At 38.3% G+C, this 27,397-nt stretch overlaps 1 protein-coding gene across 1 annotated transcript in view; it reads left to right on the top strand.

Moving 5' to 3' along the window:
• The first annotated feature begins 1,414 nt into the window (after positions 1-1,414).
• The window catches only part of RXFP2 (relaxin family peptide receptor 2), an 86,788-nt gene continuing 60,805 nt past the window's right edge, over positions 1,415-27,397 (top strand). Inside the window, exon 1 of the mRNA XM_012752161.3 lies at positions 1,415-1,522. Within this exon, the coding sequence (XP_012607615.2) occupies positions 1,415-1,522 (108 nt within the window). The remainder of the gene's footprint in view (positions 1,523-27,397) is intronic.

Raw genomic sequence — 27,397 nt, 5'->3', positions numbered from 1 at the left:
CTCTGTCTACATATTACCAAGCAATATAAATTTTTGGATTATGTAAATCAACCCAAAGATAATAGTCACTGATTAACTACATAGAGATAAATATAAACGTAGTTTCATGTCATGCTATAATCTTTCTCTAAAATGACACCAATGAATGATCTCCCTATTTTGTTTATTTGATTATTGACAATTTACAAATCTCTATTTTGGGCTTTTTCTTTCGACACAGTGTCTTGCTCTGTCACCCAGGCTGGAGTGCAGTGGTGAGATCATACCTTAGTGCAGCCTCGAACTCCTGGGCTCCAGTGATCCTCCTACCCCAGCCTCTCAAGAAACTAGGACTATGGATAGATATGTACCACAATGCCTGGCTAATTTTTAAATTTTTTTTGCAGATATGGGGTCTCACTATGTTACCCAGACTGATCTCAAACTCATGGCTTCAAGTGATCTTTTTGCCTCAGCCTCCCAAAATGCTGTGATTACAGGTGTGAGCCACTGCACCTGGTCCAAGTCTCCATTTTTTATTCCATTTTTAGTGCCTGAAGTTGCAAACTTTATCTTACCTTCCCAGATCAAAATCACATGTGCAATGCTCTTTCTAGGATAATTTGACAAACTGATTTTTACTTTTTTGCTATAATAACTCATAGCAAAGACATTTTCATTTCAATGGCAGCTATCGGATACATTATTCCAGAGGAACAAGTCTATTGGTAGAAAATCCATGCAGATTGTCTGTGGAGATGTTTTAGATTAGACTGACAATTTGGCACCTTTCTAATCTTCTCTTTGTCTACATTTAAGGTTGATAGAAGTGTGATATAGGCACATTGTGTTATCCTTTCTTATGAAGATTTCATTGTCTTTAAACAAAGAAGGTGAAAATGTAAACTATGATCATATAGCTAGGTACAAATGGTCTTGATTAGCACTGTCCAATATAAATATTTTATGTATAAAATTTTAAATTTTCTATTAGCCACATTTGTAAAAGTAAACCAAAGAGGAGAAATTAATTCTAACAATCTACTTTCACCCAATATACCTAAAATACTATCATTTAAAAATATAATAAATATTAAAATTATAGTTGAGGTATTCTTTTGTGTACTGTCTTTGGAATCTGTCTGGGTTTTACACATACAGCACATTTCTATTTGAACTAGCCACATTTCAGGTGACCATCTTGGACAGTATAAGTCTAGTTACAGTGGTGATTAAGAGGGACTTCAGGTGGATTAAGAGTTGCAACTAGTATGATATGATAAGAAAAATGTGGGTTTTGGTTACCTATATTTAAATTTCAGTTTTCCTAATTAAGAAGCTTTAGAAAAATTACCTTACATTTCCCTGTCTGCATGTTTCTCAAATACAGATAATGTTGTTGTATCTGGTTATACTCAAGATTAAATGAGGTAACATGTATAAGTCTTTGGAAAATGCAGAAAAGCCAGTGTTCAGAGCACAGGGCTCTCATGAGGAAGGGAGCCTTGAAGAAAATGAGAAACTCCAGGAAACCCAGCTGGAAGTGAACTATTCTGCAACTAGATTCCCTTTGGGAGGCAGGTTGGATAGAGACTGCTGTGATGGTTATTGACATGAAGAAAGATGCTCTTGGGTCTAGCAGCTGAGGATTCAGTGCTAACCCCACAGACCACTGACAGGTGCTGAGCGATGCACATGCTGCCCACGTGGAATCCTCTGGGTCTAGTGGAGTTGAAGATCAATCTGTAGGAGACTGGAACTTGGTGTTCCAGTCTCTTGTACATGGCTCAGATGAAGCTGGGTTTTGGACAGAGATTCATACTTCTATTTTTTAACAGCCAGAATAAGATGGGGTGGGGAAGATAACTTTATAGTTCTATTGTTCTATAAAACAAAATCCTGTAATTGGTAAAATTGATAAGGCAAGGAATACCGACTTTTCTAAAGGAGAAATTGGAGGGGAATATAGCCTAAGAATACCTAGCTGGTTTGATGCTAAATCAAGGGAAGGATGTATATTTTACAGTAAAAATAAAAATCTGAGTTCAATGGGCAATTGTCAAGAGGTAGTGGGAAGGAGGCAACCCTTACCATGATGAAAATAGGAAGTTCAAGGTGCTTGAGTCATTGAAGAGGAAAATGTGCATGCAGGTATGTAATGAGAAAAATTAAAAATAACAGAAATGTGTTTGTTTCATCAAGTATCCAGAAAGAAAAGATGGCTTGAAAAACAAACCTTATAAAGATGTAATAAATGATCTGTTCCCTCAAGAGAGAAAGCCCAGAAATGTCTGTTTCCTGTTACACAAGCATCTTCATAAAAACACCAATGCAACTAAAAGTCTTTAGAGCATCTATAAATGAATAAATAAAGAAATGGGTAAATACATGACTATTCAATAGAGTAGAAATAGAAGTTGGAGAATGAGGAAATGAAAGGAAAAAAATAAGTTATGTAGGTCCTAGTAGTAGGAGGAAAAAAATAATTCCATCCTATCAGAAGACTGTTTTTCATAGGACCAGGAAAAAGCAAACAAAATGTAGCAAACCCAATGTACAAAGTTAGAAGAAGACAAATAGCAAAAACAGATTGATAGTTTTGTTTGTTCCTTTTTTGATGGTGATGGAATGGGTATTATTGCTGGTGTCTCTCTGCTCAAAGAAACTTACTAAATAAACATCATTCTTACAAAACCAATTAATTCTGAGTATTACCAGCTGTATTCTAAGACTGATTTAATTTTCTCCTTAAAAAAATCATCCTTTCTAATACTTTTTTAAAGCCCAGCTATTCCACTAAGTGGGAAATAACTGATTTCGGAAAAATGATTGGGAAGCGAGTGTCTTTTATTATAAAAATAATTTGAGGGTTGGGGGGACATAAAGTTGAGTTCATTTCCTAGCCTGTGAAAATAGCTGGATGCAATGACCATGTTCCATAGTGTCACCTAGTGGTCTTAAGGGATAGGACCCAGAGCTGAGGCAAACACTGGGTAGACTTACATGTGGCTTCAAAAGCCTGCCTTTTCAGAGAGCTCCCTCTCTTTTTATTGACGAAAGGGGTTTAACAGGATTAATAACTGCCCTTAGAGCTTGGTGTTAAGGCCAACACTCTCCAGCTTCACCTATGCAGCTGTGTCTCACAGCACTGGCCTCAGTTATTTTCATAAGCTTTAAGTCAGAGCTTTAAAATTGAGTTTCCACACATTTGATGTAAAACTGCTCAGTCCTGTGTTTTTGAGATTTCGGTCTGAGAACAAGATAGAGAAAATATCATACAAATAAATGCATGGCTTTATGCAAACATCATTTCTAAGTTTTATGGAAATGATGTGTCCACAAATAGCCTCATTCCTGGTTCATGCTCTCATTGTCTCCCATGTTTGATTGTCAATGGATTACAGGGTCATGGGCCTCACTGATGTGGCAATGCACTGTCCTTTGTTTTTCAAGACACCATCCTTTGTTTCCAGGATCATTGTGTAATAACTGTCCCTTGAGTTACCTGCTGTCTTAGTTCCTTTTTTGTTACTATAACAGAATATCACAGACTGGGTAGTTTACAAAGGAAAGAAGTTTATTTTGGCTTATAACTCTGGAGGCTGGGAAATCCAAGAGCATAGTACCAACATCTGGTGAGGGCCTTGTGCTGCTTCATAACATGGTGGAAGGTATCACATGGCCAGAGAGGAAGCAGGAAGCTGAGGAAGTCAAACTTGCTTTTATAACAACCTGGTCTCAAAACAACTACCCCCCTCCCATGAGAACTACCTCATTCCTGTAAGAATGGCATTAATCCCTTTATGAGGGCAGAGTCCCATGAACCAAATGCCTCTTAAAGCAGCGGTACCCAACCTTTTTGGCACTACAGACTGTTTTCATGGAAGAAAACATGGAAGAATTTTTCTATGGACTAGGGTCGGGGGTGGTGGGGTGGTGGTGGTGGTGGATGGTTTTGGGATGATTCAAGGTCATTACATTTATTGTGCACTTTATTTCTATTAGTCATACAATATATAATGAAATAATTATACAGCTCACTATAGGTTGGGGACCCCTGTCTTAAAGGTCCTAGCACTTCTCAACACCACTACATTATAGACCAAATTTCAACATGAGTTTTGGAGGGGACAAACCACATCTACCCCATGGCACCTGCCTACATCCTGAACCCCTCAGAATTCATCCACTACATCGCTGCCAGTCCACTTTCTAAAATGTCAGTGTGACATGTTGTTCCTTGCCTAAACCCTTTACAGATTTCTCTTTGCCTTCAGCACAAAGTCCAAATTCCTTAAGGGACATGTAAGGTTCCTCAGGACCCACCCACTCACCTCCCAAGCTTGTCTCCTGCAACTCTTGCTCACATTCCAAGCCCAGCAGGACTGGGCCTGAGGGATGTACACCTCCACCCTGGCCTGTGTAACTCCTACTACCAGAACATTATTCCCCTCTCCCTCTCTACCTGTGTTATTCCTGCTTGTTCTTTGTCCTCCAACCTTAAACTTGGATTAGGTACCTTTTCCACAACCTCCAAGAGTATTTAACATGATCCGTAATGTGATACTTAATATGCCATGTGATAATTACTTATATTTCTACCCCATTATGCTATTAACTTTTAGAGTACCTTATACCTTACATCATATCCCCAGTGTGTCTGGGACATATTTAATCTTGGTAAGTATTTGAATACAAGAATACAAGAATGATTGGGTCAATGGCCTGCTTCTCTGCCCCTCACACAACCAGCCAATCAACATAATTCCAAATTAAAATGTGATGTGACACTTAGTGGGACTTACCTGTTGCTATGAAACCACAGAATGAATGCCAACGAAGATGTGTCACATTCTAAAGAGAGCTCACAATAACACCCCCCCACACACACACACAGGCCTTACTACAGCTAAGTAGGGAGGTTGTTCTGCAAACAGACTTAGAGAAATTTAAGGTAGTTTTTCTAAAGCTTCACAGTTAATTAGGGAAACTAATTTCATTCTGAAAATTCTTGAGAAGTATTTTCCAGTAAAAATATCACATTGATATAGAGAATTACTTAAAATTAATTGTGAAATCTTAGATCAGTGCACAAAATATCTAAGGAAATATATCAAATATCTAAGGAAATCATTTCACTTTAGAAAATTCCTATTTAAAATTATTTCCACTATATTGTGGAAATTTGTTCTGATTTCTTTGAGTTTACCTAAATTGAAGTAAGCCCCTTCTTTTGATAAATTAATTTACATACAGACTCATTCCAAATTGTCTTTATGAAGAAGTTGATGAAGTAGATATTATTTCACTTTTTGCAATGAAAAACACTACCTGATACTTAGAAAGGCTATTAATGCCATCCTTAGAAACACTGGTGGTTTTCTATTTGTTTATAAGTTTCTTTTGCTTTATTTCCTATGAAATGCTTATGTAGAAAGAATCTTTAGTGTAATGAATGATCAAAGAAAATGATAATATATTTTGTATTGAAAAGAGAAATTTTAATGTTCTTTTCACTTGTATCAAAATAAAGTGAAAGAGTTGTGTAAAAAAATTGATGTAAAGTTTTATTTCAGATCTTATAGGACATGTTTGAGGGCAATAAATGCTTATACTGTATTTCAGTATTTTTGTTGAAATACAACTCGATTAGCAGATGGAAATTTTCTCTTATTCAATGTATCAAACCTGTGAGTCTCCTCCTCGAAGAGATTTTATAGAGAATATTTTTCATATTCATATGAAACAGACTGAGTGGACTTTTAAACATGTTGAGTGGTCTTCTTAAATACCTTAATGGAAGATAAACTCTGGTTCATACAGGAATTGTACTTCTGTCATTTATGTCTGAATTTTCTGATAGCTTTTTAAAAATATTTGGATGTATATGAAAATAACCTTTCATATTTTATGCAACTCTCAATATAACTAATATTGGAAAGATCTAGACAGTGGAGTGAAAATATGCTTTCCATTATACCTGCTGAAATGGTGAGCATGAATCACATGTATTTCTATTTGGTGTATAAAAGTATGTCCTTCCTGCTCAAATTTCATCTGTAATCAAATTATTTGTTAAATGGAAAGGAACTATGGAATCCTATATTCTAGCTCCCTCTTGCTAACTATTAATAGCTATGTGAATGGGCACAATCTCTCATGTTTCTGGGCCTCAGGTTTCTCCTTTGTGAAATGAGTTGAACTAGATGATTTCTAAGATCTCTTCATTTTTATAAAGCCTGAAAAGTGATCAAATGAATTACCATGTAAAAAGTAATATTAATATTAATTCACATTAATATTAATAGAATATTTTCCTCTCTTGAACCACCAAGATTTTATATTTTAATAATTCAGAGTTTGCATAGAGTGCTCTCTGCAATGTTTTTGCCCCTGTGTAAACTAAAAAAAAAAAGTGAATGGAATCTATTGGGAGGAAGTATTAATCTTATTTTTCTATGAGATTAGAACCTGAAGAAGAGTGTCCATTAGTTTAGCACTTGGTTACAACTTCAATTATATACTAGCTTGCCCAAATTTCCCCAAATGTGTTTCATAGGACACTAGCCCTACAGTGAGTTCACAGATACTCTCCTCTTACAAAGAGTCCTGATGTTGAATAATTTGGGGAAATGAGGTGCCAGCGAAATTAAACCAGTCCTCTTACCACGTTCAGAGCATAAAAGTTGCTAATAGCAATTTGGTTCTCCAGTACAGGATGTAGCACGCTGTGCAGGGGGGTGGCCTGCAGCCATATCAGTAGGGGACCCTTCCTCATGCCCTGCCCCCACACATTGCTCCCCAAGTGAGTGATCAATGAAATTTTAGGCCAGAGCAGCCAGGTGTGTAGACATTAAACCAAACCCAGGCTTGTTATGAGAAGTAGAGAGGACAGATCTTGAACCAGTGCAAAAAAGTTCAATTTAAGCAATTTGTAGTTCAATTTCGAGAAAGACTTTCCACAAGTTAGAGATAAGCAAAAGTGAAAAGGACTTTTCTGGAGGCAATGGGTTGCCTTCACAGGAAATGTTCACACTGAGGTAATCAGAAAGTACAGGAACCAGATACTCTAAGCATTTCCTAGGAGAAAGGTGGAATGTGCTTTTAGTTAGAGGGACCCTGCTTATAGCTGCGGACACTTTGTGAGGGTCAGTAGCTGACTCAGTGGTGCCTGCAGGCAGGGCTCTGCCATCCAGTCATTTTGCTGGAAGGGATTAGGGGGGGACCCACACCACCAGGGACAGAGCTCACCAGCATGGCCTCAGGCCCAGCCTGACGCTGAGGTCAGAGAAGGGGTAGTAATAATTTCATAATTTCACAGAGAACTTCCATTTTATCAAAATTTTATTTTTGATAAGTGAATCCAAACACAGCTCTGCTTCTATTAGTAGTTCGGGATTTTTTTTTTTATGGTCTTCAGGCAAAACCTCTATCTTTAATCTGCCTGGGGTTAAACTCCTTCAACTGTCAAAGAAACAGTTGAGCTATTCTCACTGATTATTTTCCACCAGCTTTAGAGTATCTTGATTTCTCTGTTCTCCAAATGTTTGCCATTGCCAATAGGGGTACATTAAGCATATTGTAACATAATTAACAATGGGTTCTCCTCAGAAAGCAAAGAAGGGTGGGTTTTGATTTGTTTCATTTTTAACTCTGCATTTGTACTCCATCCTACATGATACCACGATATCCCAATACCCAAAGGTGCAACCAGCCGAACATTCCGTCTCCATGTTGTTGGCCTTAGATTATCCAGTTGTTTCTTTCTTTCTTTCTTTTTTTTTTTTTTTTTTGAGACAGAGTCTCACTCTGTTGCCCTGGCTAGAGTGCCATGGCATCAGCCTAGCTCACAGCCACCTCAAACTCCTGGGCTCAAGCAATCCTTCTGATTCAACCTCCAGAGTAGCTGGGACTACAGGAATGCGCCACCATGCCCCGCTAATATTTTTCTATGTATTTTTAGTTGGCCAATTAATTTATTTCTATTTTTAGTAGAGACAGGGTCTCGCTGTTGCTCAGGCTGGTCTCGAACTTCTGACTTTGAGTGATCCTCCCACCTTGGCCTCCCAGAGTGCTAGGATTAAAGGTGTGAGCCACCTCGCCTGGCCTCCAGTTGTTTCTAACATTCCAAGGATGTCTGAAGTTCCAGCCTCAGACTTGCCCTTCTTCACTCCTTTTTGTTGTTGTCATCTCTGGCCCCTCCCTCCCCGCTCCCTCTTATTCATAGATGACTGTACCAACTGAGCTCCCACTTCCTTTCCCCACTGCTCCTGCTTCATTCTCAGCAAGCTCAGTATCCACGTAAACAATTGATTCAGCATCTCAGTCTCTCAAAGCCCCAGGCTCTTTGCTTCCCATGAGTGTCACTTCCCCCTACCTCAGCAGCACCTCTGGAATCTTAAAAACACCTGTCCCTGATAACCACATCCTTCCCTTCCAGCTCCCTACCCTATAGTGCCAACTCCAGAAATTCTCAGAAGTACCAAAGCATTGCCCAGATAGTTTCCTACTCTCAACCTTCCCCTGGTACCCTTTTGGCCCTTCTAACTCATTATAGATTCCATGGACCATTACTATATGCTCAGCCCCAGCAGTCTTCCCTCCTTTCCTCCCTCCCTTCAGTGGCCTTGCAAAGCTGAAGCCCTACTTAAGCCCCACAAGCCACCTGCTTCCCACCTGCACAACACCAGGGCAAATATACCATTAAGCAGACTCACTTTTCTTTAAGTTCATGGAGAGAATTTAAAATGAACACACACTATCTGGCAATCCTTGAATACATGAATAAATGTACCCTCGATTACATTTGCTTGTCTACTCTCCCAAATGACAATTTCCTACCTTCTCCCTGCTTAACTCTGCTCACCACCTGCACTCACATCAGTCTCCACACTCTGCAGTCTTTGCTTTGACCAGTGACATGGCTTCATGTGTTACTAAAAGAAAGAGAGACAATGAGATAGGCAAAGGATTGGCTCACTTTGCCTGGACTCACCTAGATTAAGAATATTGCTTTTGGGTGCAATGGTGGATCAAGGGAGAGAATATACATCATGAAACTATAACTATTTTTTGTTTATCTGAGTTTGTTAATTGAGAACATGATATCTGCAATAGAAGTAGGCTACTTGGCAGTGTCTTTAAAATATTCACTAGAATTTTTGAAAAAATATTACTACATTATACTATAGTTAGGTATATTTCCATATGGTTGAATAAAAAAAATTCCAGCATTATATGAAGGGTCAGTAGCAACTAGAAAATGATCTGAAAAGCTACAAAGTTCTATTGGTGGATCTGTCTCTTTGATATTTTTTATGAATGAGTTGGTTGAAGGTACATAAAGCCAGTTTATCAGATTCACAGATGGCAGAAAGTTGGAGGCAAAAACTAATATGTTGGATAAAAAGACGATGGCAAAGATTTAACATGCTAAAACAATAGACTGAAACGATAAAATTTAGCAAGAATAAATATAACATTCTTCACTTGGGTTTAAAGACAAATCTGTGATGCAAGTACAGGATGGAGAATGCTGAATTAACAAAAATAAACATACAAAAGTAGTCGTGCATTAACATAAAATGTATGTATTTATGTTCATCACAAAGAAAGTAATAGACACCCTACCCCATCATAGACACAGGCCAGACTTCAGCTGGAGAATTGAGTTTAATTCTGGGTATTTTAGATCAAGAAAGAGATATAAAGTTAAAGCCTCCAGTTCATCAAATGGAGGGGAAACAGGATAATGAAGAATGGAGACCTTATGGTGAGAGGGAAGCATGTATTTAAGAGGCTATAGAACAGATCCTTCCACAACTGAGAGATAAATCCAAGATGATTTGGCCTGGTTGAGTCTGGTGTCCACCAGAATCCCAGCCCTGCCAGTGACTCACCTTATAAGTTCAGGCAAGTTATTCAACCTCTCTAAGCCTCAGTGCCTTCATTCACAAAAACTTTTGGGGTACTCTTATTAACAACCATCTCATGAACATGGTAGGGAAACCAAATGAGTTGATAATCCATTTGAAGCAATTAGGTCACTCCTGGCACATAATAAATGCTAAACAAACATTTTTATTAGGCAAGGACAGAGACGGCAGAAGGTGTAGGAGAAAAACAGATTATTCTTCTGTAGGCCAAAGTTGGTGCTTCCAAAGTTCGGTACATTTTATGTTCAGAAAATATTTCTTTAATTTGAGAGGCATTGCTCTTGCTGTGTTTGCATTTTGTATTTTTTGTTGTTGTTGCTGTTGTTTAATCCAAACAAGATTAGTGCTAGTTAGGGAGAAAAGTCCAAAAGAACTATGTTTTTCCCACATTAAGTCCAGAGAACATAAGGGGAAAGGTGTCTCTGAACATATCCAGGCACCTTAATAACAAGAACCATAAACAGAAGATGAACGTGGGGAACCATTGTAGGACTTGTTTGGTTTCTGGCTCTTTTTGAAAATCTTTTCTCCTGCCTTCATGATATGAGTTTTGTCTACACAAAAGTGACATTTCTTTATCTACTACATTCAAGAGTTACTGGAGGCCAGTGATTTCCTGTGGGAGACACTCAAAGCAGCTATTTGGCTTGAACCCCTACCACTTGTGTAGCTTGTCCCAGGCAGAGAGTTGTGAGCCTCTCCTATAACCTCTCAAGAATGATGTTCCAGTTCCTACCACTCCAACAGATAGGGTGCTTTGGCCTAAATCCTCCTCACTAGTGTTAACCATGTACTCCCCTGATTGGCCCCTGGAGGAGAAAAAGTAGTGCTAACCCCTCCTCCTTTAGAAACAGCACAATCTGCAAAATTAGCCAGCTGCCTTCTTTCTTTCTTTCTTTCCTTCTTTCTTTTTTGTATCCTAGATCTCCTCTGATGGGCTATCATAGTCCAGTTTCTGTTGCTATAAGAGGATACCACAGACTGCATAATTTATAAAGAAAAGAAATTTATTTCTTTTAGTTATGGAGGTTGGGAAGTCCAAGAGCATGGCACTGGTATCTGGTGAGGGCCTTCTTACTGCTTCATAATGTGGTAGAAAGCATTGCATGGCAAGAGGGCACAAGTGTACATGCCAGATCAGGTCTCTCTTCCTCTTCTTATAAATCTACCAGTCCCATAATGGGGTCCCACCCTGATGAACTTATCTAATCCTAATTACATCATAAAGGTCCCACCTCCAATTAACATACGAATTTGGGGGATTAAGTTTCCAACACATAAAATTTGGGAGACACATTCAAACTATTACATGAGCATTGCAATGCTGCTAGATATGTTTCCACTCTTCTCTGTATTATCAACTTCACAACCTGTCTTTTTAAAAAAGCCGCCTTCTTCCTGTAGCCTGTATTACACTCACTTTATTCCTTCCTTTAGAATCAAATTGTTTGGAAGTGTGGCCCTCAGTGTCAGGTAAATGAAATGGTATTAGTCATGTTCTGTTCTCCAGTTGGTGGTGGGTAGTGGTATTGATTTCATCACTATGTTTCATACAAGCATGCACACACACACACACACACACACACCCATATATTACATACGTGCTCTTATAAATATAAGGCAAAAAAAAAAAAAACACAAAGAGAAAAGAGTAGTCTTTATACATTCCTGTTGCCTCATTGCCTATTCACTCCTGAACTCACTGGAACCTGGAACCCTCCCAGCACTTCACTGAAATTTCTCTGCTAATGTGACAAATGGCCTCTTTATCACTAGGTGTCTATTCTTATTTCACTGGAATTCTGTGAGGCATTTGATGGGATTAAGACTCCATGACTCTTTTTTCCCCAGCTTTATCAAGGTATAATTGACAAATAAAAATTATATATATTTATAGTGCATGTGATGTTTTGAAATGTATGTGCATATATATTAATATAAAGTGAAATGATTAAATCAATCTAATTAGCATATCCTTTATCTCACATGCTTTCTTATGTATATTTATAGTGTGTGTGATATTTTGAAATATATGTGCATATATATTAATATAAAGTGAAATGAGTAAATCAATCTAATTAGCATATCCATTATGTCACATACTTTTTTAAAAGATCTACACTTATCACTTTTTTTTATATATTTTTACTTTTTTATTTTTTTATTTCAGCATATTACGGGGGTACAAATGTTTAGGTCCTGTAATTGCCTTTGCCCTACCTGAGTCAAAGCTTCAAGTGTGTCCATCCCCCACATGGTGCACACTGCACCCATTAGGTGTTAATATACCCATCCCCTCAACCCCCTTCCACCTGCCCAACACCTGATGAATATTACTACTATACATGTACATAAGTGTTGATCGGTTAATATCAATTTGATGTGAGAACATATGGTGCTTGTTTTTCCATTCTTGTGATACTTTCACTTAGTAGAATGGATTCCAGCTCTGTCCAGGAAAATACAAGAGGTGCTAGATCACCATTGTTTTCTGTGGCTGAATAGAACTCCATGGTATACATATACCACATTTTATTAATCCACTTATGGATTGATGGGCACTTGAGTTCTTTCCACATCTTTTCAATTGTGAATTGTGCTGCTATGAACATTCTAGTGCAGATGTCTTTTTGACAGAATGTCTTTTTTACCTTTGGGTAGATGCCCAGTAATGGGATTGCTGGATCTAATGGTAGATCTACTTGTAACTCTTTCAGGTATCTCCATATGACTTTCCACAGAGGTTGTACTAGTTTGCAGTCCCACCAGCAGTGTATGAATGTGACTATCTCTCTGCCTCCACATCAACATTTATTGTTTTAGGACTTTTTTTTTTTTTTTTTTTTGAGACAGAGTCTCGCTTTGTTGCCCAGGCTAGAGTGAGTGCCATGGCGTCAGCCTAGCTCACAGCAACCTCAAACTCCTGGGCTCAAGCAATCCTCCTGCCTCAGCCTCCTGAGTAGCTGGGACTACAGGCATTCGCCACCATGCCCGGCTAATTTTTTGTATATATATTAGTTGGCCAATTAATTTCTTTCTATTTATAGTAGAGACGGGGTCTCGCTCTTGCTCAGGCTGGTTTAGAACTCCTGACCTCGAGCAATCCACCCGCCTCGGCCTCCCAGAGAGCTAGGATTACAGGCGTGAGCCACCGCGCCCGGCCAGGACTTTTTGATAAAGGCCATTATCACTGGAGTTAAGTGATAAATCACTATAGTTTTGATTTGCATTTTCCTGATGATTAGAGATGTTGAGCATTTTTTCATATGTTTGTTAGCTATGGGTCTATCTTCTTTTGTAACATTTCTATTCATGTCCTTTGCCCACTTTTTTTGATAGGCTTGTTTGATATGACTCTTAAAATGCTTTCTTTCCTTGTTTTCTAGACTACCTCTCTCTAGGCTACTTTGTCTATTTTCTCAATATTTTCCCCTAGATCCTCTTTTATTTTTCTGCTTAACCACCTGTAGCAGACACTGTTGGTTAGCTAATCAACACTCATTCCCAGTGTCCTCCTCCCTAGCTACCTTTCACGGAGGCTAGGCCATCGAGAGGGTTCTAATCAATGAGGCTTATGCAGAAGACTATGAGGTTCCCAGCAAAGCTTTACTTTCCTGATATTTTCACCCTCCTATTTCCCCCTGCTAGAATGCAGACATGATGACTGGAATTGCTCCAGCAAACCTGTCACTAGAAGCTAAAGCAAAACATAAGTTAAAGAGATTTCTGTACCAACTAAATACCCAACTCAAGACTTTTGTTATGTAAAAAGAATAAAATCCTATTTTTTAAGCCACAATTCAAGTTTTCTGTGGCAGCCAAATGTAATCCTAACTGTTATGCTCTCAAATGTTGCTATTTCTCAGGATTCTATCCTCAGTTTCTTCTTTTTCATTTAATATACTCTCCCTGGGTGATGCAATGAAACCCACTGACAGCAAAACTGATAATGTACAAATCTACATCTCCACCTCAAACTCTGCCCTCTTCCTTGCAGGTGTCTTGAAGTGCCTTAAATTCAATATGTCCAAAGCTTCCCTCATAAGCCCCTCTGTACTCATGTCTGGTTAACATACTCAGTCTTTAAGCACAGAGAAAACAATCATAAAATATTCTCACTTACCACTTCATCCCATAACCAAACAGCTAATAAATCCTCCTCGACTTCATTCAGTCTCCAAAATTTCCTTCTCCTTCACTTTGAAGGACAATTTCACTGGGTACGGAATTTTAGGTTGGTGATTTTTCTCTTTTCACAATACATATTTCACCCCACTCTCTTCTTGCATAGTGTCTCTTGAGGGAAAGTCTAATTAAGAACAAAATACATTGGGCATATTTAAAAATGGCTACTTCCCCCTTCCCCTACCAGAACCACAAATGGATTTCTCTCTGACCTTCAAAGAACCAGATAGGGTTCCTGGAGGTGAAAGTCATGAAAGTGTGGGCGCTCTGTTAAGACGGGGCATTCCTGGAGTTTTTAACTCTCAGACTTGTCCACACTGACTGTCTCTAGCAACCTGTAAATTATAGTTTGTGTTTTCCTACCCTAGTACTGCAGGGTTTTTGTTCTCGGGCTTGTGCTCTGATAGTTGGTGATCCTCTGCATATGCCTGTCTATCTCTTCAATTTTAAGACATTGGTTTGGCCAAGACCTCAATTCTCTAATGGATCTAAGAACATCTGTTCATTTTCTGTTTGCTCAGCTTCTTTTTTTTTGGTTGTGTGAACATGGCTTCCAAGCCCCTTACACGCTGGACTGGAAACTGAAGTTCTGAATTTTCTCCTAACTTATCTCTCCACTTTAACGGAACAGCCATTCTCTTTGCTGAGGCCACTGTCATCTCTTTTGCAGATTGCCGCAACAGCCTTTGTACTGCCTCCCTGCCTCTGGTGTCATTCCTCTTATTTTCACTTACTTATTCAGAGAGAGCACTTACTGAACAGCTGCTGTGTGTTGTGCACAAACTAAGATCACCAATAACTCAGCCAGAGTACTGATTCCCAGAATAAAATTAATCACCTCACTTCTCTGCTTAAAATCCCCCATTGGCTCCTCCTGAGGAGCAGGTTTAAGCCCAAACTCCACAGAAGGGACCTCAGTGCCCTTCTCTCTCTGTCCTTGTCGTCTATTTCAGACCCATCTCCCATCTCTTGCTCTGCAGTTCCTGCAGACGCATCTCCCATCTCTCACCGAGGTGTTCCAGCCTTTACCAGTTATGCCTTCTGCCTGGAATGCCCTTGCCCTTTCTTGCCCAGCTAACCCCTTCTGGTCCTTGAAAGTTCGGTTAACAAGTTAGCGACTCCTTGCCTGAGGGATACTCTTAAAGAGAGGTTGCTAAAGGCTCCACTTACGGAAGAAATCACTAGAGACTATGCCTGTAAATTCTCTGACAAGCTCAATGTCTTTTATGTTAAAGTAATGCTTTAGATTTTTATAAATATTGTTTGTTACAGAGAACTTAGAAAAATATAAAGATGAAGGGGGAAAAAAGGCACCCTTGATCCCTCATCCAACAAAAAGTGCTGCTAAACATTGTGAACAGTTTATCTATCATCATCTTTGTGCTCAGAGTGATGATATATTAATACTTGAAATCCTCAATACTTCTTAGCAGTATTGTTAAGTCTTGGGAACCCATGGTTTTCAGTGGCTATGGGTTTTTGTTTGTCTGTTTGCTTGCTTTTTACGTATAGACTATAATTTACTTAACTCTTCCCATGTTGCTGAATGCTTTGCTTCCGACTTTTATTATTGTTAACAGGCTATGCTGAATTCTGTGTGCACCAAACTTTGCATTTCTGTTTATTCCCCATGAGATATTCTCAGAAGTTGACAGCTCAGTGAAGACGAGGAGATTTTTACGACTGCTGATGCATATTACCAAATTGCTTTACAGAAATCTAGACCACTACTCCCACCTGCAGTGTACTAGAGCTCCTGTTTCATAGCATCCTCATCTGAATTGTGTATCTTTTTAAAAATGTCTTACTTATTTCATTTTTGTATTCTTTTTTACGTTTTAACTTATTTGTGTATTATTAGTTCAGATGAACTTTTTAAATATACTTAATGGCTATTTACATTTCTTCTTTAATGAGCTAAATTAGAATTAGCTGCAAGTTACAGAATTGAACATTAATGATATGATTCAGCCTCTTCATTCATTTACCAACTTGAGCTACAGTATAAACTTTTATATAAGGTTATCAGTTACTCGTAAAATTAAGTTCAATTTTTAAAAATATATTAAAAACACATTAGGAAGAACTCAATTTACTCAACGTTAATTGATAAGGTATTGCATACTAGCTACCTTTATAGACAAGGTATACAAAGGAAAATTGAACATATATTCGCCCTCAAGATGCTTACTACATATTACATCACAAATGGTCCAAAACAGAGTGATATCTGCTAGAGAAGTGGAGATTTAGAGCTCATTGTGAGTTCAGAGAAGAAGGTCTAACTTCTTTCTATGAAGCAGAGAAGCCAGACAAGGGCCCGAGATTTTCGATAGGAACACTGAAGATGAGAAGGAGTTTAGTAGGCAGAAATGGGGAAAGGCACATCAGATAAGAGTTACTTTGTCCAATGGATGCCAATTATTAAGGGACCTGCCTTGCAAAGAAGAGGTGACATGCTTGGTAGGAGTGGAGAATAATAAGGTGCACTAGAAAGTTGTAGGAGCCTGGAGTGGCTAGTTTGAGGCCAAACTATGAAGAAGCTTATATGTGATATGATAAGGAATTTGAACTTATCCTATTCTGGGTATGAAGTTAATATTTTTTAAAGCAAAGTACTATTATCTTAATTTTGCAGATGAAGACCTTGAGGTATTGAGAAGTTAAATAAGTGCAAGTCCTTGTCATTAGAAAGTAAAAGAATTTGAACCCATCCCCTCAGACTCCTGAGATTGGGCTCTTTTAATCACTATTCTATGATGCTTCCCATTATTCTACTCATCTGTGCCATATCCACAAGAAAATGGACACCAGGAACTGTGCTAGGGACTAAAGGAGAGGAACCAAGTTCTGTTCAGTTCTCAGGAAGCAAGGCTTAGACAAGCATTTTTCTTCATTATATTTTTACCTACATTGATAAAAATAGAATTTTTAATCACATAATCGGCCTTTGTAAATTTGAAGGAGAGAAAGAAGAATGCCTTTTTTCTTCATCTTCAGGGGAAAGGGAAGCATTCTGTCCCTTTTAAAAACCCACTGTTTTGAAAATTTTGGCTGTAATCTAGGAAACCAAATCCTGTTTCCAGATGTCATCCATGTAAACAAGTTTTTAATTTTTCTATCAAATCCATCTTCTCTTCACTTTCAATGTTTTAACCTCCAAAATTAAATAAAGACTGAAAATACCATCCGTGTCCTTAATATCTGTTTTCTCTTTCCAGCACCTCAAAGGTACAAGAGACATATTATAGATTCATTCAATTTTTATGAATTATTTCCATATGAATCAGCAGAAGCAAGTGACGGGACTCAGGATACTTCATTCCAAAATATGGCACCTTGGCATTTGAGAAAACAGCAGATGCAAGAAAGTATTCTCACTGTACCCTCTCCTTTTCCCCTGAAGCAGGGTATAAGATCTTAATTTCAGAAGTGCCTTCCCTATACTTGACGGAAAGGAATATCCTTATCCTCAAAGCCACAAAGATGCCAAGAAGAATCTGAACAAACAGGTGTTTCCAAGTTCCCCCCAATGTTGGTTTATTACCGTTAGATAACACCCCTTTGTCCAATCATACTTCTCCATAGCTGTGCACTCTTCATCAAACTTGGCATTATACTTCATCAAACTTTGTATCAAAATACACAAGTTTCCCTGTTTCTTTGTGTCTTTATTCCTGAAGGCTCCTGTGTCACATAACACACACTAAATAAATGTCTGTGCTTTTCTCTAATTAATCTAAGTGCCTCAGCCATGAACTTTGTGATAAACGAGGGAAAGATAGTATGTTCTCTAACCTACACAAAGAGTTGATAGGTTTGATAAGTAAGGAATAGTCGGCATGAGATGACCTCTCCAGACTTACGCTGGAACTCAGGAACCACCCCTTGGCGATAGTGTTAAGGTTCCTCATGTGATTTAATACATGTGAAACTTTCTTATTTTTTTGTAGCCTGCTTATTTCTCAGTAGAGGCACATAAACCCTTTGACAGAACCCAATGCCCATCATAGACATTTAATGACATAGGATTTTTTAAATTTCACCTTCAACGTCTTGACGTGACAACCTTTATTTTGATTTGACTTGATTTATTTTTTATTTATAAAATATATTTAAATATTTATATTTATTTTGACTTCCCATCAATTCTTTACAATTTGCCTCTTTGCACCATTCTTGAATCATTTTTTTCTACACGGCATTTCTTCTTTCCTCAGTGACCACTACGGGATTCATATTGGGGAGCTCAGTGTCCTTGTCCTCAACTTCATCAGGATCTTCTCATATGTCCCCATCCCAACTTTCGGGATCTCATCCTGTCTGACTTAAAGTAAGTCAATGCCCTTACTTTAATAGTAACCCTGTGAGGCTGAGAGTTCAACTTCGATTTGTAATTCAACCAACCACATGATGGAATTTGTGTCTGATTTTCAGCAATTTCAGCCCTGTAGTTACAGCAAGAAGTTTCTCCTTCAGAGCACTAGAAGCTTTTAGGCTGTTTAGGTGAAGCTGGAGCCAGAAATTCAAATTCCCAAGCTCATCCTTGTCTGCCATCACCTTGCCCAACAATATCAGGCATAACCAACATCATTATATTCCTTCCTTTTCCCAAAAATGTTCAAAGCTATCACACAGAGAATCACTAAGCTTCTTGCTTCATAAAAGTGGTCAACTAGGAGTCCCAATGCAGGTGTTTTGCATCTCTCTATAAACAGTTTTCACACCATGGACCATCATTGCTCTCTGTAACATTGGAAATACAGTTCTTAGTATTTTTAAGTTCAATCAGATTAAAGAGCAAACTCCAGAAACTCCAAAAATAATCAAGCAAACTCATCCTTAAAATTTCTTTTCCTCCAGAACCCCACTCTCAGTACCAAAACCTGTTTTAGCCAGAGACACAGAGGCAATAGAATACATATAGAGAGAGGTAAAGGGATTGATTAGGGGAATTGGCTCACTTAATCACAGAAGCAGAGAAGACCCACAATAGGCCATCTGCAACTCAGAGTTCTAGGAAATCCAGCAACGTGGCTCAGTCCAACCTAAAGGCCTCAGAACCAAGGAAGGCCATGGTGTAATTCTCAGTTTGAGGATGAAGGCCTGAGAGCCCTCAGGGCTGCTGGTGCGAGTTGTGAAGTCTAAAGGCCAGAGAACCTGGAGTTGTGACATCCAAGGGCAGGAGAAAAAGTGTGTCCCAGCTCTGAAGAAGAGAGGGTGAGAATTTGCCCCTCCTCTACCTTTTAGTTCCATCAGACGCCCAGCCAAATGGATGATGCCTGCCCACATTAAGGGCAGATTTTCCCCACTCAGTCCATCGACTCACACCCCAATCTCCTCTGAGATACCCTCACAGACACACCTGAGGCAGCCCAATCATTCTAATCCAACACCAACCCATCTGGATTTCCCTTTCAGCAGAAGAGGGATGGGCTCAATGCTTACTGGAGCACTGAGGATAAATAATGCATTACCAGCGTTACCCTTAATCCAGTCAACACCCAAACTCAACCACCGCATACCTTTCCTCAAATGATCACCATTGCATGCATATTGGAGAAGCCTTGAGAAATGATGATGAAAGGTCTGGGCATTTATTATTAGTTTGTACTAGCTACGTGGCTGCTCATCCTTTTAAAGAAAACATAAAGTATACAACCTTGAACTGCATATTCTAAAAATCTACCTCTTTTCATCTGAGACATAATAACTTGCAGGATAAAGTAACTTCCTCAAAGACACAGATAAGGATCTGAGTTTAGTAAAATAAGTTTCTAGAACTAGATTATTTTTAAATTATTCAGAATAAGATTCAAAATTAAAGAAACACATGTCTAATATTTAAGGCAAAGACTTTGCTTTGTCTGGTGGAGTTCAGATGTTGACTATGTTATCTTACATGAGTGAAGATATAATGTTGATTGCCAAGATAAACCAGAGATAAATAAACACAATTATGGGAAATTTCTTCTGACACATATATATATAAAATCAGACTTGAATTTCTGCTTTGTAGCTTGAAGCCACATACATAATAATGTTTGAAAGATTTATTGATTCTTCTAAAAGAGAGTAATTTTTCCTGGGAACTAAGAAATAGTACCTTATGTTTATTGTGGGGAGAACATCTGTTAATCATGACGTTTTTCTTAATTCAAGAGTCTTTAAATGAGCAAAAGGAGAGCATCAACCAATAAGAGAAGCAGTAAGACACCAATAGATAAATGTGCAAAGAAGATAAGCAGAAGAGAGGAAATATGGTTAAAGAGATAGGGAGGGGGAAATGAAGGTTTTAAAAGTTATTATTGGAATTACTACTAGATAAAATAGCATTTTGTTTAGTAAAACACAGATGGACCACTCTGGATGTGAAAAGATAGCCCTGGGAAAAATTTCCCCTTAACTGAAAATGTCAGTCTGGGCTTCTCAAGCTTTCCTGTCAGAGGTCCCTTTACCTCTGTCTTGTGAGGTCTGAAGCTGAAATGAGAGGCAGGGTAGGAGGATAGAGCAATCTATCCTCCTGTTTCCATGTTTCCAGAAGTCCCCCTCCCCTATCCCCCGGATGGCCACTCAGACACTGGCTCAGGAAAATGCCTCTCTCCTGTTTCCCCACAGATTCCTTCCTTCCTTTATGTTCTGGCTATCTCTGTATTGTTTCCTATTGCACTGGTCTGGGCTAAAATGGCTATTTCTCCATTCCATGTTCGTTTAACACCTTGGTGATCTGACTTAGAGCACCTCTGCATGATTCATCTGCTGTATTTGTCCAGCTCTAGTTATGTCTATGCCAAATTCGCTCTCATGTAGACTCACATGAGTGTTGAAATGGAACATTCTATTCCAGTATTTGTTCTCCAGTGCATGGTCTTCCTGGTACAGGCTCCTATTTCTTCAGAAACATCTTTTCTGCACACATAACCAATGTCTCCTCAGGGAGGAAGTAGAATCTGGGATGGTTTCTGGCATTTGGAGAAAGAGCAGTTCAAAGGACCTGCAAAGGTATTCCCAACCCTTGAGAAGTCACGGGCTCTCTGATTGCCACGTGCAATCTGATACAGACCTCATCCACCCAGGCACTCGGTGTTTTGCTCCCAGGTTTTTATGTTGAACTATTTTATGCTCACTTCTTTATGAGTTACATACACAGGGATATGATAACTCAAAAACTGGTCTTCCAGGCCTTCCTAGGTCTGCTTTATCACAAACTTTAGCCCCAACCCAGTCACTGCTCTTACCTGATTGGCAGTGATATCCCAAGAAAATCCCAGTTCCCTGTGTAGCACAAATATGTCATCTGAAGTTAGTGTCTGACCTCCAGTGAAGACAACTCAAAGAAAGAATATTCTAAGATAATGTATGTTTCTAATCATAATTATATGTTCTTGATTTATATAGTATGGCTATGCTTAGAATGAGGATATTATTTTCTTAGAAAATTTCTCTCTTTGAAAGTTAAAAACAAAAATGACTAAAAATCTTTAGTACTTAAACTCTTTAAAAGCAAGTAGTATTGGGGAGAGAAACAAAGCGAGGGTTTTGCTTACTTCAATGTTAAAATCCTTTGGGGACTTTTGTCCTAATGATATTTAGCCCATCAAGCAATTATAAAGAAGGAAAAAATCTTTTTCTATGAAGGGCTAGTAATTGTAAAGAGAAAAATCAATCAGGATGGTTCAACAAACGCAAATCTATAAATGGCAAACCCACAGCCAATATCATACTGAATGGGGAAAAATTGAAAGCATTCCCACTTAGAACTGGAACAAGACAAGGTTGCTCACTATCTCCACTTCTATTCAACATAGTGCTGGAAGTCCTTGCTACAGCAATCAGACAAGAGAGTGGAATTAAGGGTGTCCAAATGGGAGCAGAAGAGATCAAACTCTCACTCTTTGCTGATGACATAATATTATACCTAGAAAACCCCAAGGATTCAACCAAGAGATTCCTTGAACTAATAAATGAATTTGGTACAGTCTCAGGATACAAAATCAATACACAGAAATCAGAGGCATTCATATACGCCAACAACAGTACAAGTGACAACCAAATCAAAGACTCAATTCCCTTCAAAATAGCAACAAAGAAAATAAAGTACCTAGGAATATATTTAACTAAGGAGGTAAAAGACCTCTACAGGGAAAACTATGAAACATTGAAGAAAGAAATAGCAGAGGATGTAAACTGGTGGAAGAATATGCCACCCTCATGGGTTGGCAGAATCAACATTGTTAAAATGTCTATACTACCCAAAGTGACCTACAGAGTCAATGCAATCCCTATTAAAATACCATCGTCATTTTTCACAGATATAGAAAAAATAGTTTTACGTTTCGTATGGAACCAGAGAAGACCCGTACAGCAAAATCAATCCTAGGCAATAAAAACAAAATAGGAGATATTAATTTACCAGACTTCAAACTATACTACAAGGCTATAGTAGTTAAAACAGCTTGTGACTGGCACAAGAACAGGGACATTGACCAGTGGAACAGAACAGAGAATCCAGATATTAAACCATCCTCATATAGCCATCTAATCTTCGACAAAGCAGACAAAAACATACATTGGGGAAAAGAATCCATATTCAACAAATGGTGCTGGGAAAACTGGATAGCCACATGCAGAAGATTGAAACAGGACCCACACCTTTCACCTCCCACAAAAATCAACTCACCCTGGGTAACAGACTTGAACATTAGGTGTGAAACTATTAGAATTCTAGAGGAAAACGTTGGAAATATTCTTCTAGACACTGGCCTAGGCAAAGAATTTATGAAGAAGACCCCAAAGGCAATCACAGCAGCAACAAAAATAAATAAATGGTACCTGATCAAATTAAAAAGCTTCTGCACAGCCAAAGAAACTGTCAAGAAAGCAAACAGACAACCCACAGAATGGGAGAAAATTTTCCCAAGCTACACATCTGATAAAGGGCTGATAACTAGAATCTATTTAGAACTCAGGAAAATCAGCAAGGAAAAATCAAACAACCCTATCAAAAAGTAGGCAAAGGACATGAATAGAAATGTTTCAAAAGAAGACAGAATAAAGGCCAACAAACATATGAAAAATAGCTCAACATCTCTAATCATCAGGGAAATGCAAATCAAAATTGCAATGAGATATCACTTATCTCCAGTAAGAATGATCTTTATCAAAAAGTCCCCAAACAATAAATGTTGGCATGGATGCGGAGAGATAGGAACACTCCCACACTGCTTGTGGGACTGCAAACTGGTTCAGCCTCTGTGGAAAGCAATATGGAGATACCTTAAAGCTATACAAGTAGATCTACCATTTGATCCAGCAATTCCACTACTGGGCATCTACCCAAAAGATCAAATGACACTCTACAAATGGGACACCTGCACTCAAATGTTTATAGCAGCACAGTTCATAATCGCTAAGGTGTGGAAACAACCCAGGTGCCCATCAATACATGAATGGATTAATAAAACGTGGCATATATATACCATGGAGTACTATTCAGCTTTAAGAAACAATGGTGATATAGCACCTCTTGTATTTTCCTGTATAGAGCTGGAAACCATACTACTAAATGAAGTATCTCAAGAATGGAAAAACAAGCACCACATGTACTTACCAGCAAATTGGTATTAAAGGATCAACACCTAAGTGGACATATAGGAATAACATTTACCGTGTGTCGGGCGGGTGGGAGGGGGGAGGAGGGGATGGGTATATACAAACATAATAAGTGAGATATGCAACATCTGGGGGATGGTCATGCTTGAAGCTCTGACTCAAGGGAGGGGGGGGCATGGGCAATATATGTAACCTTAACATTTGTACCCCCATAATATGCTGAAATTTAAAAAAATGGAAAAAAAAGAGCAAATTAAAAAAAAAAATAAGCTTCTCTTTCTTGTTTTCTGAGAACTATAAAACATTAAATTTATCCATTTATCACAGACTATATGAATCCTAAGTTTCCTTCTAGGAAAGAATTTTTAATTCTTTTATAAAACTAAAACTATTTGAGTCTAAAGGTATTTGAGTTCCATATTGTGTTCATTTCAATGAGGAAAACAGTGTGAAAGAAAATGAAAAAGAGAAAGGCAATCGGAAGAGAAGAGAGACACACAGGGTGATGATGACGAGAGAAAGATTGATGAAGGAAAAATCACTCATTTACTTAACCAGCAAATATTTGTCCAGGGTTTCCTCTGTGCTCAGCATGGTGTGAAACAGGAGAAAGAGGAGAGGAAGAAGGAAGGAATCAAAAGAATGGGAAAAGCCTGTAGTTTCTGAATGAGAGGAGGTTCGGGGGTTAGGTGCTATTCCCTAAGGCTGTGGCATGTGAAGTGTCATCACCCAGAAGACTTACAAGACGAAGCCACTGCCCTTCAACATTTTGCTGAGCTAAAATCTGCAGTTCGTAGTTCTCCACAACACTTCATTAAGCCTCACAGACTTTCCTTAAAATTTAATAATCCCAGCAATAAAATCACACTAGGGGCTGCAGAAGCTCTTGCCAGGCCCACTCTCATATAGGGGATATTTGTCAAGAGTCAGAAGAACTAGGGCTAAGGGCCAAATTTGGCCCATGGGCTGAAGGTTTGCCAAACCCAAAAGCAATCCAAGGCATTGGTCCAAAAATATTCTGCAGTATGTGGTCATGTCCTGAATTCACATTTTCACGTACTGGAAAAAAAAATGTAATCAAGGCATTTTTTATGGCATGCCAACCTATTTATAGTTCTAAAAAGTACATTAAATGAAAAGTGCTCAATTACTGATGAAATATATAATAGGTGCCTATTATAAATTTTAGCAAAGACTCAATTCATTAAAATTAGTGAGTAAAGAGTTTTTAAATTGCAGAACTAGTTCAATATACTGCTAGTCAAAGACACACTGTGAAGATGTATCAGACTGTCGGTGCTTATTTTGACAAATGAGGTTTTCTGATTTATTGAATGACCATGGCTTTCTGGATTGTTGACACTGTTTTTCTCTCTTAATCCCTTAAGAACAGACCAGCCTCCCTCCCTTCCTTCCTCTTTCTCTCTCTCTCTCTCTCTCACTCTCGATCTCTATGTAGTTTTCTGATAGCAATGGTTTCTAGAAAGTGCTGGAAAACATGTCAGAAAAAAAGTAAAGCAAAGAAATATGAAATATATCTTTGCTTAGCATATTGAATAAAAAGTTTTATAAATCTGTAATTTTCTTATTTAGCAATTGTATTCAGTAAATTTACTTACCATTTAGACCTTTAAGCTAAAATGAGGAAGAAGAATTAAATATGAATTTCCTCATAATTTCTTACAACCTATTTGCATTTTGTGGAATTATTTCACTGAAACTGTAAAATCTTTCTTCGTATAAACTATTCTGAAGGCTTTACTGTATCATAGAACGTAATTTTCCTGATGCCTTAGGGCCAAATGATTTTCAGAGAAAGACATTTTTGGCTTATAATGAAAATCAATGGGCAAGTAAGACTCAATGGAAAGAAATTTACTTTACAGATACCATTGTTAGGAATGCAGCTATTTCAGTATTCTGTTATACATTAAGAATTTGGGGTTTTGGAAAGGTTTTTGGAAGAGCCAATTAATTCCCACTGAAATTCTACAATGTAAGACCTCAGTAATAACACAGAACCCAACCAGTGGGCCCTGATTTGCTTCCTGCATTCCTCGCTTTAAAATGTTCATGAAAACAAGAATGAGGCACAAAGTTGCAAAAGTACTGGATGCTAGAAATATGGGTCAACATCATAGGAAGAATTTTAGCCCCTAGAGTGTAGGTAAGGCCCACAAGTGGAAGGGTGGGCGTGAACTAGAAAGACAAAGCCATCTCACGTGTCTCCCTGCAGTCCCTCTCTCACAGGGACTTTGCTAGGCAAGGGTTGTGCTGTCAGCCCCCTAGATCATAGAGTCTCTCTTATAAGCAAACAAAGTCATTTTGCAAACACAGTAAACCCTTCCCTCCTTAGGAACTCTTTCTAACTAACTTCAGGGACTGTGATTTCCAGTAACACAATAGAGCTGGGGCAGAAGTGGCGGGAGTTGTTCTATTCATCCGATTCCACATATTTATACATCTGTATATGACGAGGACTGTGTTAAGAATTCAGGACAAAAGGATGCAGAAGACACAGCCTTTGTTATTAAATATAGTGGTAAAAGGAACACACAAAAAAAGCACCCTAGAAAGGAGTTCCTAAGGCCTCCAAGCTAATGAAGAGTGTTTCACAGATTGCAAGTTGATCATTCCAGCACTCCTTTTCTCGTTCCTTCTTAGTCACCCAGCCCTGCCTTTGAATTAGCCATATTGCTATTGCCACCTAGAATGAAAGACTCTATCTCTCTTTTTTATTTTGGAGTGTTTGGAATTGATTGTTCTATGTAGTTTCTTCCTCTTGGCATATTGACTTTTCAAATACTGTGTCATTAGGCACATATCTGTGATGATGGGTCACCTTCCTCTTCCACCTTCCTAAGTCATCATATTATATGGCATACATATATATGTAATATATGTAAGATAATATGAATAATATATGTTAAATATAGCTAAATGAACATCATGGAGAGATTTGAAGATACAAAGAATAGGAGGAGGCATCTGCAGGCTACAGAGGCATGTGGAAAGGGAAGAAAATACAGATTCCAGACAGCCAGCTGTGCTACATGACATACATATAAAAACTTCAAGCCACTGTTGGTACCAGCCAGTGAAATCATTTCTATATCTAATACCTCAGCCTCGATCTTGGCTGCCTTGCTGAATCTCTTTGAGATCTCTTGGTCCTTACTAGAGCTCAGGGGAATCCTCAAATAAAGATTTAGAGAAGTCATCTGTATATGTATCTGCCTCAAAGATAGTTCTGTGATTTAATAGAGAATTTCAGCCTTTCCCTGGTCCTGTGCTTGAAAAAGTCTTCCTATTTGGCCTCATCCATTTGATTGAAATTAGCAACTATATATTCCATGAAAATATAAAAACATTTCAACATTTTCACAGAGTTTAGTGTTTTCCCCATTCGTTTGTTAGCTTTATGTGCCTTGAATACCCATTCTGAAATCCATAGCTTTGTATGGAAGGATCTAGTTAATTTTCAGCATATAATTGTTTACATAACCTCATCTATGCCCCTTGGTATTATAATTTTTCTTTTCTTAGCTCTCTCTCCCTTGTGTTTACCCCAATGAAGAGTGTGCATGCTAGTCACATAATAAATGCTCATTAGATAGTAATTTCACATTAGCTGTATGTAGCCCTAGTACCTTGAGTGCCTTAGAATTTTAATGACTTTTAAACAA

The sequence above is a fragment of the Microcebus murinus genome, chromosome 13 (genome assembly GCF_040939455.1).
Source record: "Microcebus murinus isolate Inina chromosome 13, M.murinus_Inina_mat1.0, whole genome shotgun sequence".
Classification (NCBI taxonomy): Eukaryota; Metazoa; Chordata; class Mammalia; order Primates; family Cheirogaleidae; genus Microcebus; species Microcebus murinus.
The sequence above is the reverse complement of the archived record's forward strand: the minus strand, read 5'-3'. Positions and strand labels throughout refer to the sequence as shown.